Here is a 14,021-nt window from a genome sequence, read left to right on the forward strand (position 1 = left end):
CAAATCTTGAATACCTTGACTGCAATAATCAACAGCTGGTTATTCAACAAAAAGTTAGCTCTTCATACCAAAAAAAATTTGGCTCAAAAAACAAAAACATACAATAAACTCTCAATAAAAGGTTCTCTCAAGAGGCAACCTACCATATACTACTGCTAGATACGAGTTTCCAAAAAAAACATTACATCCCATTTTCAGCACATTTTTCATAAACATGCAACTTCACTATAAAATACAAAACACTTGGCTCTCAAGAACAGCTTTATAAAGACACACTGCATCAATAAAATTTTTCTTTGTGATTAACTTTACATTGTAATAAGAACTGTATTTTCACTAATGTTTATATATCAGATTTCATATTATAATGTAGTAATAATTTGCTCTTTGTGAACATCATGTTCAGAAGGAAATATCTATACACATTAACATACTAGACTATTAAAAACTCAGTTACAGAATTTTATTGATACAGTAGATTAATAAAAACTGATAGGGGAAGATAAAATGGGTAGGGTATTCAGTACATTATTTAATAACACACTCTTAAAATTAAAATATTTTAAATCCTTTTTGAATTTTCAATGCCACTAGAAGTCCAGAAAAGTCTGGCATCAATACTGAGGTGTAAAACAAGTCAAACAACTTCTTTCACAATTTGCATCTCTTGTATTATGCTATCCAACATTGTTCAACTGTAAAAGAAAGTAATTTAGCACCTCTGATGATAGGTAGGTGCCTAAAGGTAAACACTAGGTTAGATTCATGAACGAAACAAAGACCGTTTCTCTTTTCTTCTTCTTAACAAATAGTGGCAAAAGAAAGTGGCACTATTTGTTCAACTGATTTTTTTTTCACAGTTAAATGTCAACAAGAGTACAAATACGAACACTGACAGATATTGCTTGAGATCAATTTTCAACAAACTCTGTTCTTTTTTAAATCAACAGATCCAATAAACAGTGGGGTACTGTCAGTTTAAAGCCGCAGATAAAAGCTATACAAGCACTTTAGAAGTCAGAAACATTAAAAAAAGAACTATTTACAATTTTCTTCTTTAGTTCATATGTCTACAAAGCCAGCGCACATTACACTTCACAAAAATCCACGGTTAATGATATCAACATGTGTGTGGCTAAAGCTTGTGACCTAGGGACTGCAAATGCAGGGGCAGTAAAAGTAAAATAGGTTTTGTCTTTTTTTCAGCAACCCCATTTGTGCACTAACAGCTTCATTCAGTCTCAAGCTTTATATTAAAAGCATTCTTCAAAGCTTTCACCTGGAAGGCTGATAACTACATGCTTACTCATCGCCTTTCCCTTTTGGAAGTTCTGCGACGGACCTGTTTGGAGAAAAAGTAATTTAAATAAATGTATTTTACTGAAAATTTTTGAAAAGCTCAAGAATAAATATATTTTATAATGGAAAAAATGCTTCCTGTCACAATAATGTTTGAGTAACTGTATATAGTGTCATTCATTACTCATTTTGTCAGAGGTACAATTCTCAGTCACTGACCAGGAACATAATTTTGTTTGATGTTACTGAGCCTGCATCCTTCAAGTATTCAAAAATGATCTAGTTTCCTTTTTCAGAGGATCCATACACTCAGATGCTCCAATCATCAGATGTGTCCAAAACTGCGAAGGCATTCACAGTTACATTTTTAGCATTGCTAACATTACTAATGTATTAGTATGAAATAAATACAAAATTAAGTTTATTTTAATGTATTTGCATATGCTGGTAAGAGGAAGAAATTGATTTAGTATTCTGCTCCAAGATTCCACACTTATTTTCCAGTACTATTCATTTTGTGTTCCTGTTTTGTATAAAGAAACATTATTCACTATTATAATCTAGCTGAGAAGAATGGGCATGAGTTGCCTGGAAAGTAATTCCCATGTTCCCATGAGGGTGCAACTCAGGCAGACAGATAAGAAAAGCTATACAGAACAGAAAATTTAAGACGCTTCACAAAATCTGACATTTTGTAAGAAATGCAGCTTCTCTGGGAAACTACAGTGCAGCGCCACCACACAACACTGTCAGTTGACAACCAGTTCATTCATTTTCAAGGAAGCAGGTTAAGTTCAAAGAACAGAAGTCATTCTCTGAACATCAATACACAGAAGACATCACAAAGACTCACAAAGAAAATCTCAGGCATTTATCTTACATTGATTGTGGAAACTTCCTCTTCTTCCATTACTTCTTCCTGGGGAATGTCATCACTGACAGGTGAATTACTCTGAAATACGTCCATCTCTTCACTAGATTCATTCTCTTTACTGGCTGCTTGTTTGGAACGTCCCGCACGGCTACAATTAGAAGAAAAATAAAGATCAGTTTCACAGTATATGGGTCTGCACATGTATACACTGTACGAGAGCAAACTTTCTACTTTACAAGAACAGCAGCCTTAAAATTTTATGTAATATAGTACTTCTACCTTATATACCTATCTAGTTCATCCATACACAGAGTAGAAGTGGAACTAGGAGGCCGAACAACAGCATTTGAAAATCAAATTCTTCCAGAATAGAGGGCTAGGAGTACAAAGTCGAACAATTTTTGCATCTATAGACAAGACAGATTTTTCTCTTCAGTGCCAGAATACAGGCCAAAGAAGGCTGACACAACAGTAACCAGTGAACATGAAAAGCCAAACAGCCAGAGACTAAATACTTGGTTGGGTTTTCCCTCCCCCCCCTTCTATTGAATTCCATGAACAGATGTACTCTACTTCCATAAGAGTTTATACACACAACAAAATGTGAATAACCGCATCCATATTTTTACAGACCTAGAACAACCCATATTTCTATTTATGAAATTAACATTGTAATGAACCTAAATGCAAATCTTCCAACATAGCCCATACTAAGAGCTAAACAGGATAACAATACCTTAATCATGACAATCAAGAACAATCAGTCAACAATATCTTAAATTGTCTTTGTTAGTTACGGGAGCTGAACCCATAAGCAAAAAGCACCCATTTGCTTAAAATGGGAACTAGTCCCCTCAATGCCTTAAAAAAAAAAGGTGCCAACTAGATAGGTATCCAAAACTACACAGCTGCACGTGCTCACATTACCAATTTGGTTTGGGTCATTAGCACAGTTCAGAATGAAATTACTGAATCTTCCCGCTCACTGCACTGCAGTTTAATTCAAAGCTATCTCGGTGCACCCAAACTAGGTGACTTTTTGGATTAAATTAAACCAGAAACACTGTTCCAGGCAGACAACAAACACACTTCAATCCCCAGTGGGGGCATACAGATCCAAAACAACTGTCCTCTGACATCGTAAAACCATACATGTGGTGAGAATTTTCAGTCCTGGGAACCACACTAAAATTTGTACAAAATACAATCTCTGAATTGCATGTAGTAATTATAGTACAGTAGGGGATTTGGCACCAACCAACCAATATGACATCCTTTGAGAAACAATACAAGTTAGTCCAACTCAAGCCTTCCATGACTGATAAAAGCAACAGAATTGAAAAAGAAACAGAATTATTCACAAACTAGGTTCCTCTTCTCATGTATTACAAAAAAACCCAAACAGTTCACATGTGTTAATTTTTAAACCCAATTAGCTATCAGAAATAGGTTATACACTATCACCTCATGGGTAAAATCCCAAATTCTTATGCCAAATCCATCCCCAAGGAGCCCAGAAAGCTTTATGCATTTGGATTAAATATGTACTATCTTGTGGTACACTGTGCTGCTCAGTCTATCAACTCCTTTCAGTTAAAACTGCTGTAGATACATATGTAGCAAAGGGAGAAAGGTCTGACTACAATACACTTTGAAGACTGAGGAATTACCACGGTCTCACCTTTTTTTTGCAGATTTGGAAAAAGAACAGTCAAAATTTGGATGGTCTGATCACAAAAAATAAAATACACACAAAATATTTTTTTTTTTTATGAAATCTGGAATAGACCCAACAACTCTGAACCCTGAAACAACTTGGGCTTCTCATGCCAGGAACACCGTACATACACATGAATGAGAGTTATGCCTGGTATTGATCATGCGTACTGATACAGTTTACTTTCTTAAAATGGAATAAAGAAACACACTGAATTCATTGATTTCACTGAGAAGTGAATCAGAAGCTACTTAAGTATTTACTAAAGGACATCTTTGACAAATGCCACCTAGCACATCACCCAACAAGAACTTGTTGGCATGTGTCCTCTGCATGGCAGTAGCAGCTTCCAACTCATGTTCCACTGCACATGTAGCAGTGACTTCTGTAGTAACCAAGACAGTGTTGGGACCTGTGTTTCTGGTTACAGAGTAAAGAAGCAGGAGAAGTCTGACCTGAGGTGGGGAAACAGAACACCGGAAAGGTCGGGATATCGTACATGCACAATGCCAGAACACACGATCCGGTGTGAAATTAGAATTTGAACTGAGGGTACAAGCTTGTTCAGGGAAAGATCTCCAGTATGGAAAAAAACCAAAACAAACAAAACCAACCAGTGGGCCAGTAAGTCCTGTCTACTTGTACACTTCTGCTTTACGTATATTGCATGTACATATACAGAAAAGATAGAGATACCTGTAGTATACAGCAGGCACAAGAAAATTAAGCTAGCCACAGAGTTTACCTTTATTTTGGAGCTTAATACACCTTAGAATTTTCAAGAGCTACTATCCTTCATAAACTGTAACCCATTTTATTCCTTTGGAAATGATTCAAGTGGATAGTAAGATGACCACAAATTAGAAAGCAAGTGAACATTAAGTTAAGGAGAATCAGAATAAACTTATTCTCCACAATACTGTTTCACCACAGTAACAATTTGATTCTTCCTCCCTATCCAAAACAAACAGGAGCACTTTTCATTCCTTGAAGTCCTAATAAAGCCCTATCTTCAAGGCCCTCATGTGATTTATTGACTTTTCTCCTAGAAGAGCAAAGCTACGCATATGCTACCTGAGCACATTAAACTTACTCGTAGCCTCTTGCTCTAGTTTGAGATGCTCTAGGAGAAGCAGCTAGGGAAAACATTTTAGAAATAACAATGACAATTTATTTTCTTAACTGTCAATTAAAGTATTCTAAAATCTTTTCGGTAAATGATTGTTTGAGGGCACAGAGGCATATTTTTAATTTTCACTAAACACAAATTTAGAAAATATTCACCACTTACACTTTTTTTTGCTGTGATGGTGGTGTTTTTGATGGCCTTCCTCGTCTTTTCTGTGGCGTAGACTGTGCTGATTCAACTGTACTAGTTTCAGATGGTTCTGCTCTGTTTTGAGGAAGACCCAAATTGCAAAGTATCAAATTATAACTAATGTCCAAGGATAAAAAAGATGCAGCATACAAGACGATGGACTTACCTTTGTGGTGTTCTTTTCAGCGTCCTATTTTGCCTGCCTTTTGGCTTTTGTTCAATGTTTTCAGTTTGCCTTTCTTCCTCCTCCTCCTCCTCTTCTGCTGCAGCTGCTGGCGTTTGTTTTTTTTTGCTCCGTTTTGCTGGCTTTGCTACTGGTTCTTCCTTTGGTGTTCCCCCATTATTTGCTTTGGGAGGGCGTCCTCTTCTCCCTTTCTTTGGTGGACTGTTCTGTTCATCCTCACTTTCTATTACATCATCTTTTAGCCTTTTTTCCTCTTGCCATTGTGTTTCATCAGATTCCGTAACAACTGCAGGTCTCTTCCTTCCCCGTTGACTACCTCGAAGTTTCTGCTCTTGACCCAGTTTATTCAGGTCATCTATGCTTAGTTTCTCTTCTGAATCTGTGATAGCTGCTTTCTTCCTTCCTCTAGGCTTCTCCATCTCTGACTGAAAAGGTAAGATTATATCTTTAAATTAAAAAATTAAACTGCGTACTAAACTGTCATGTACGCAAAAGCTACAGAAACTACCCCTCCTCCCCCAACAAGACAAAGAATCTTCAAGTTACACAAGCTGTCTACTAAGACTGTCTACCATACCCATTTCAAAAACCTTTGCAAAAGTATTAACACGTACATAGATATAAAATGCCAGAGAAGAGAGAAAGATTATTTCAAAGTTGAGCAGTTAAAACACTGAAGTGTTGAAGACCGTCCTCATTTGTACCCTCAGCTGTGGCGCAAACAATTGGCTAGAACATCCACAACTGCTTTTTTTATCAATAGGAAAATATGAAGATACAGAGAGTGTGAATTGTCCGCTTGTGACTTCATCTGTGTTGTGAGCTGCAGGGTGCTTGATGCCTGGCTCCCATGTTGGCAGTGGCAAGGCACGAATACAGAAGATGGTGGGCAACTTGAATTTAAACTTGAAAAATGGAAGCACAGGAATCAGCGGTAGCTGCCAAAGCACTCCTGTCAGAGCTACACCAAGACTCAATATTTGCTCTGTGAGGCAAAAAACCCCACCCAACCCTTAAAAGAAGCATAGAATGGTTTGGCTTGGAAAGGATCTTAAAGATTATCTAATCCAACCCCCTGCCATGGGCAGGGACACCCTCCACTAGGACCAGGTTGCTCAAAGCCCCATCCAACCTGGCCTTGAACACTTCCAGGGAAGGTCATCCAGAGCTTCTCTAGGCAACCTCTTCCAGTGCCTCACCACCCTCACAGAGAAGAATGTCTTCCTTAAGTCCAACCTAAATCTATCCTCTTTCAGTTCAAAGCTATTACCCCTGTCCTGTCACCACTGGCCTTGGTAAAGTCTGTCCCCATCTTTCTTATAAGCCCCCTTTATTTATTGAAAGGGCACAATAAGGTCTCCCTAGAGCCTTCTCTTCTCCAGGCTTAACAACCCCAACTCTCTTGGCCTTTCCTTATAGGAGAGGTGCTCCAGCCCTCTGATCACTTTTTGTGGCCCTCCTCTGGACCTGCTCCAACAAGCCCCTATCTGTCTTGTAATGGAGACCCCCAGAGCTGGACACAGTACTCCAGGTGGGGTCTCATGAGAGCAGAGGATGGGGAGAATCACCTCCCTTGACCTGCTGGTCACACTTCTTTTTATGCAGCCTAGGATACGGTTGGCTTTCTGGGCTGCAAGCGTGCATTGCCGGGTCACGTCCAATTTTTCATCCACCAGTGTCCCCAAGTCCTTCTCCTCAGGGCTGCTCTAATCCTTCCACCTCCTAGCCTGTATTGATATTGGGGATTGCCCCGAGTCAGGTGCAGGACCTTGCACTTGGCCTTATTGAACTTCATAAAGTTCACACAAGCCCACTCCTCCAGCCTGTCAAGATCCCTCTGGATAGCATCCCTTCCCTCCAGCATATCAAGATATGTAGTACCTTTTCCAAATCATAAGTTTTTGGAACAGAAACTATTCTGGGACTCAGAAAAAAAGGCAAGTTTATCACCTTTGGAAGAAGGGACAGGCAACTCAGGAGGACTACAAGGATGTCATGAGGTTATGCAGGGAGAAAAGTAAAAGGGCCAAAGCCCAACTATAACTTAATCTGGCTACTGCTGTAAAAGGCAATGAAAAAGTGTTTCTATAAATACATTAGCAACAAAAGGAGGGCTAAAGAGAACTCTCCATTTATTGAATACAGGGGGAAACATAGTGACAGAGGATAAGGAAAAGGTACTCAATGCCTTCTTTGCCACAGTCTTTAGTAGTAAGTCCAGTATGAAGCTCCCATAATCCAAGACGAAATGGTTAGTGACCTGCTACACCACATACACACAAGTCTATGGGACCAGATGGGATCCACCCAAGGGGACAGAGGGAGGTGGCAGAAGTGCTCACCAAGCCACTTGCCATCATTTATCAGCAGTCCTGGCTAACCAGGGAGGTCTCAGTTGACTGGAGGTTAGCAAATGTGATGCCCATCTACAAAAAGGGCAGAAAGGAGGATCTGGGGAACTGCAGGCCTGTCGGTCTGACCTCGGTGCTGGGGGGAAGTGATGGAGCAGATAATCTTGAGTGCCATCATGTAGCACGTACAGGACAACCAGGTGATCAGGCCCAGTCAGCATGGCTTTATGAAAGGCAGGTCTTGCTTGACTAACCTGATCTCTTGATGAGGAGGATGAGGGAAAGGCTGTGAATGTTGTCTGCCTGGACTTTAGTAAAGCCTTTGACACTGTTTCCCACAGCATTCTCCTGGAGAAACTGGCTGCTCATGGCTTGGATGGCCATACACTTCACTGGGTAAAAAACTGGCTGGATAGCCAGGCCCAAAGAGTTGTGGTGAATGGAATTAAATCCAGCTGGTGGCCTGTCACAAGTGGTGTTCCCCAGGGGCCAGTTCTCTTTAGTATCTTTACCAATGATCTGAACAAGGGGATCGAGTGCACCCTCAGTCAATTTGCAGAGGACACCAAGTTCAGTGGGAGCACTGATCTGCTGGACGGTAGGAAGGCTCTACTGAGACATCTGGACAGGCTGGATGGATGGACCGAGGCAAGTGTATGAGGTTCAACAAGGCTCAGTGCCAGGTCCTGCACTTCAGTCACAACAACCCCATGCAACGTTATGGGCCTGGGGCAGAGTGGCTGGAAAGCTGCCCAGCAGAAAAGGACTCGGGGGTGTCAGTCAACAGCCGGCTGAATATGAGCCAGCAGTGTGCCCAGGTGGCCAAAGCAGCCAACAGCATCCTGGCTTGTATCAGGAATAGCATGGCCAGCAGGAGTAGGGAAGCGATTGTGCTCTTGTACTCAGCACCGATGAGGCCACACCTCAAGTCCTGTGTTCAGTTTTGGGCCCCTCACTACAAGAAACACATTGAGGTGCTGGAGCGTGTCCAGAGAAGGGCAACAAAGCCGCTGAAGGATCTAGAGCACAAGTCTTATGAGGAGCAGCTGAGGGAGCTAGAGTTGTTTAGCCTGGAGAAAAGGAGGCTGAGGGGAGACCTGATGGCTCTCCACAACTCCCTGAAAGGAGGTTGTAGCCAGGTGGGTGTTTGTCTCTTCTCCCAAGTAACAAGCAATAGGGCAGGAGGAAATTGCCTCAAGTTGTGCCAGAGGAGGTTTAGATTGGATATTAGGAAAAATTAGAAAAATTTCAATCACCGAAAGGGTTGTCAAGCACTGGAACAGGCTGCGCAGGGAAGTGGTTGAGTCACCATCCCTGCAGGTATTTAAAAGATGTGTAGATGTGGTGCTTAGGGACATGGTTTCATGGTGGACTTGACAGTGCTAGGTTAACAGTTGGACTCAATGATCTGAAATGTCTTTTCCTGAAGAATTCTGTGATTCTTTACCTCTCCATGCTCTAGCTTGCTAAAGTGCACAGCGAAGAGCTATAAACAGTGCTAAGACTTCAATCAGCAGGTATTACGGTCAGAAGAATTGCCCCAACTAACCCCTACCTCTGGGGAAAAAAAAAAAAAGTTACCCACCTACCATTTCATGAAGACCTTGACTATTTCCTTTTGGACCATGAATTCAACACATGCAAACACTCATTTATTAGTCTTTGCCACATTGCTATTTAATCTACATAATGACAGTTATGCCACTTAAAATCAGATTAAATGTGGGGTTTTTCCCTTCACATCTCCCTTGTGACAGAAGATAGAAGTCAGCTTAGAAATATGTGTCTCCACTTTAGCCATAAACCCTGGTCAAGAAAAGCAGAAAGACAAGCTAGAAAGAATTTGAGAAAAAAAGTAAATGTAATTGAAGGACAAAGAATTACACTAGAAGACAATAAGAAAGATGTTTGAACAATTATAGCATCTCCTGCCAGTTCATGACTTCAGTGACAAGACTGTTGATCTAGATCAGTGACATCCTCATTATTCCCTGTTCTATTTGCTTTTGCAGTGATTGTGCATATCTGTCACTGCAGCTGCTTTTAGCAGGTAAGTAGTTGTAGCCAAGTTTCAAAGTAAAGTTTCTCTGAGGTTAAATAGTGTCCCACAACCTTAGAAGGAACATAGTACTCTATGATGTAACCTGGACAAATATCCTGAGTAGTGTCTGTCATCTTTAAAACACAGGACTTTCTGCTCCCCAATAAGAATTCTGCTTCTCAGTTATGCTTGCTATATTCTGTTCCTCAGCTCAAAAAAACCAAACAACCCCAAAAATGAGTTCTGAATCAGTGACTTTAAGCAGCTTGCTTATATAGTCAAAATGAAATACAAATGCCCTCAAAAGTTCTTGAAATACTAAACTGTATTTGCTTTATCAGTTACCTTTGTTGGTTACCAATTCAACCTAATGCTTCTAAACATGAATTGCATGCCAGGAGCTGTTCGAACTCTCAGACTTGTCAAAGTTTACAGCTGAAGTGATATATCAATACAGGAAGCATCGGAAGTGTTTGGGGTTTTTTGTTTGTTTGTTTATGGGTTTTTTTTGACAAGAGATTTGTGATTTTTCTGGGTTTGTTATAAGCTGGTTTGCTTTTCTGACAAAATATCACAGCATAAGATGGTTATTTGTACATCAAAACAAGCAAAAATTCAGGACACTTTTACTAGACAGTAGCTTATGTCCTAAGCAACCTAGGACAAAAAAATGCAACTGACTGACATAATAGGAGAACAGAGAAATGTCAGAGTCAAAATAATGCATTAAGGATGTCACTGCTGCTTTCTAGAAAATCCAATTGTAACAAACCTGATCTTTTTTCGTATTATTACTTTTTCATGCATATCCCAAATACTACAAAATTTACAGACTGCCAACTGTTATTAAGACACAAAGAACCAAAATTTACTAGTGGTATGTGAAATTCTTATTATTTTAACTGCTCTTAGAATTACAATAGAATTATAGTTTTCTTTGGCAGTTTTTTTTCTGTATTCCGATACAGGTGTAGATGCTGCTTGAGACAATATTTAGCCTGTTTATAATTTCATTAACATATTAAAGAACTACATCTGAGTAGGAGTCCAAACCAGTTTTGATATCCTCATTAGGAATCTTTAGCATTACTGACCTACAGAAATACATAAATCCATTGGTGAGAATTAGTAAGGACAAAGCTAGCACTTCCAAAGGCCTGCCACTCTCCAAGGCCTTGGTTAGAATAGAATAGGAGTAGAATATTTGCAGTTGGAAGGGACCTACAATGATCATTCAGTCCAACTGCCTGACCCCTTCAGGGCTGACCAAAAGTTAAAGCATGTTTTTAAGCGCATTGTCCAAATGCCTCTTAAACACTGACAGGCTTGGTTAGTGGTCATTCACTAAAATGTCTCTCCACGATAGATACATGTAATTTCTCCTGAATGATCCTGACACTGTAAAAGAGCATACCAATAACACCATTCTGCTACCCCCTGGGGTTCAATGTTCTCACAGAACAGTTCATTCACCTAACAGCACAATTTGCTTGTTAATCATTAAGACTATTTTACATTCTATGGGATTGTATTGGTCTGCAAGCATCAGCTAGCTCACCCTGCCTTAAAAGCCTGTTGATGACCACACAGACAGATTTAATATCATGCTGCAACTTCTTCTTGTGATACCTGGGACTCAGAACCAAGCATTTTCCTGCCTTCACTGCATACAAACTGCATGCGAGAAAACAGAATCCATATGGCTACTCAGATAACTCTTCCTTGACCTTCTAAATCCAATGTCAAATCATGATATCCTCTTGGTATTCTAGATAACCAGGAGAACAAACAGTTGCTATTCCTTACAGCTGTTGAGAGGAAAACACAGTTGGCTGGAAAAGGAGAACATGCCTTAGCACCAGTGATGGGACAGTACAAAAAAAGGCAAGAATTATAATGCATCAACACTTTGCTAGCTACGAGCAAGAAACCATGTATGATACAGACTTTTACTTTTACAATGTCAAAAGGCAATCCGAAATGTCAGACAGGTTAAACCACTCCTCCAAAACTCCAGTATAGTTGATCATTCTTAAACTAATCCAATTAATTCTTCCAAAGCTCTATTTCAACTAAACATCACGATGACATTAAAAAAAAATCTCTACTGTATATTGGGGAATAGAAGTCCAAGGAAGCTATCAACTTGAACAATGTGCCAAATGCTTCATCAACAAATCCTGAGAATGAGAAAATCATGGACTAATATTCATCAACCTAGCTCTAGCAGAATCTACCCCTGTCAGTATTACCAATATCCTGCAAATCGTAACTGGTAATCTTGAAAGTTTACAGGAGTTGTCAGTATGATGGAAAGGTATGTATACATGTAATGTACACATGAAAAACAGACAAACTGAACCTTGTTTTCATTGCATTTTCATATCCAACTCTAAACACATTTTCCAGCAGTTTACAACATCAACACAGTTTCATGTTCCAGTGTATTTTCTTGAATTATATCAAATATATCATAATAATTTTTATTTTAAAGTCCTGGTGACTTATAATGAAACATCTGCAAGGCAACCAAACAGCTCACCCTTACAAGATCAGAGTCGTCCCTTTTGTCAGTTTTCTTCCCTGGTAAGGGTGAAGCCAGTGTGAATTCTTCATTTTCACTGTGGTCCATTTCAGTACTGTCAAGCCTAGAATGAATAAACATTTATTCTCCTCATTGTTATAATAGGGTAGGCAATCATTTTAAAAAAATTATATTAAGAACAACAATCTTCAGAAGAAATCTATTTCTAAACCATGAACAATCTGGCAAAAAGAACCTTTCAGTCCAGCTACTATAGCCACCACGTATCACAAGCCAGAACATCTTAAGTCTCAGAACAAAGGTGTCAATCACAAGCCAAGTTGAATTTTCTTTTTTCACTGGGAAAGATAAGCAGTTTTTTGAAACATCAGAACTTTACTGAGTTACAAGAGATCTGTGTGTTTGTATACATTTGCATGCACTTTCATATACCAAAGATCCCCACAGACAGAGCAGCCAAAGCCTACATACTTTCCTATGATGAGGTTTAGGTAATAAGAGAGCAGATTTAAATTTCAGAGATGAGTTCATCCCTCAGCTTTCTGTTGTTATTTAGGGCAGCAATTTATTTTTATTTCGGTTTCTACATAAGTAAACATGGACAATAATACCTCCTGCATATGTAAAACACTGAGACCCACAGACAAAAGGTAATATACAAAAGCCAATACACAAAAGTCATTTCATCTGCCCTGGGGGAGGTAGAAGCAACGTTTTAAAATAACAGTGCATGTTTTTTTAATGAAAAGAAACATGCTCTGCACTGAAATGAAAAATGGTATTCGAATATGCAAACTCTTAACTCCCTGGCCTGGGCACTGCATAGACTGACAAATACGTTCTCACTCATTACAGCTTTTATACTTGCAGAACTGTGACGTAATTGGAAGCCCAGTTTTTATACATCATCTTAACAGATGCAAACTTGCCTGTATATATTCAGTCAGACTGGATTGGAAATACCGTGCATACCGAATCATTACCATCATTTCTAGAGGACTCCTCTTCTTCTTTGGTACCTCCAACCCAAAACACTAATCGGTTTAACTTAGGTGAACTGAGGAGATCATGAAGATGACAGAATGTGTTAGGCTGCGTGTGCAGTGTTTTTTAAATGAACTGGATGAGAACGGTATTGGTCTCAGATTCATTTCACTGGATAGAGAGCACAATTTGGATTCCAACCTGTCTTTAGCCAATAATGTATTTTGGCATGTGAACTGGCGTGACTTGTAAGAAATAAGCCTTTCTGTGGACTTTCCATGGAGTTGAGAAGCATTTCTTGTAAAACACTGCAGTACATTTAAAATTAATATTATATATTAAGTAGTCACAGAAGTACCAAATGAGGAATTTTATTTCCAAATTTAACATTTCCTCACAGTCTCGAATTAATGTGAGAAAGTATGAGTAGTGGGGGCCATGCAATCTCTAAATGTCTGTGAAAAAAATAATGATAACGGGACTTTCAGTTAAAAAATGAACATAAGGAAAAAGAGTAACTGATGAATAATCTAAAAAATTGACACAAAATAAGCTATAATTTTCAGAGACAGACAACCAGAAGACAACTTCTGTAGCATTACAGTACATTCCCCTCTCCATCACAGAGGGAAACTAAAATCCAAAAATGTTTATCTGCAAAGTCCAGGACAAATTTACAGAGGAGGAAGTCATGCAAGATCACCACAA

At 39.3% G+C, this 14,021-nt stretch overlaps 1 protein-coding gene across 6 annotated transcripts in view; it reads right to left on the reverse strand.

The window, feature by feature from the left end:
- Positions 1–243: 243 nt before the first annotated feature.
- PDS5B (PDS5 cohesin associated factor B) overlaps positions 244–14,021 on the reverse strand; it is a 119,145-nt gene continuing 105,367 nt past the window's right edge. For 2 of the 6 annotated variants that reach the window (XM_075742025.1, XM_075742026.1), the window contains exons 31-35: positions 12,327–12,432; positions 5,375–5,817; positions 5,182–5,283; positions 2,180–2,321; positions 244–1,342 (exon numbers count right to left, since the gene is read on the reverse strand). In XM_075742025.1, coding sequence (XP_075598140.1) covers positions 1,307–1,342; positions 2,180–2,321; positions 5,182–5,283; positions 5,375–5,817; positions 12,327–12,432 — 829 coding nt within the window. In that variant the 3' untranslated portion in view covers positions 244–1,306. The remainder of the gene's footprint in view (positions 1,343–2,179; positions 2,322–5,181; positions 5,284–5,374; positions 5,818–12,326; positions 12,433–14,021) is intronic. The other 4 variants (XM_075742029.1, XM_075742030.1, XM_075742027.1 and 1 more) reach the window with 3 other exon arrangements.

The sequence above is a fragment of the Balearica regulorum genome, chromosome 1 (genome assembly GCF_011004875.1).
Source record: "Balearica regulorum gibbericeps isolate bBalReg1 chromosome 1, bBalReg1.pri, whole genome shotgun sequence".
NCBI lineage: Eukaryota > Metazoa > Chordata > Aves > Gruiformes > Gruidae > Balearica > Balearica regulorum.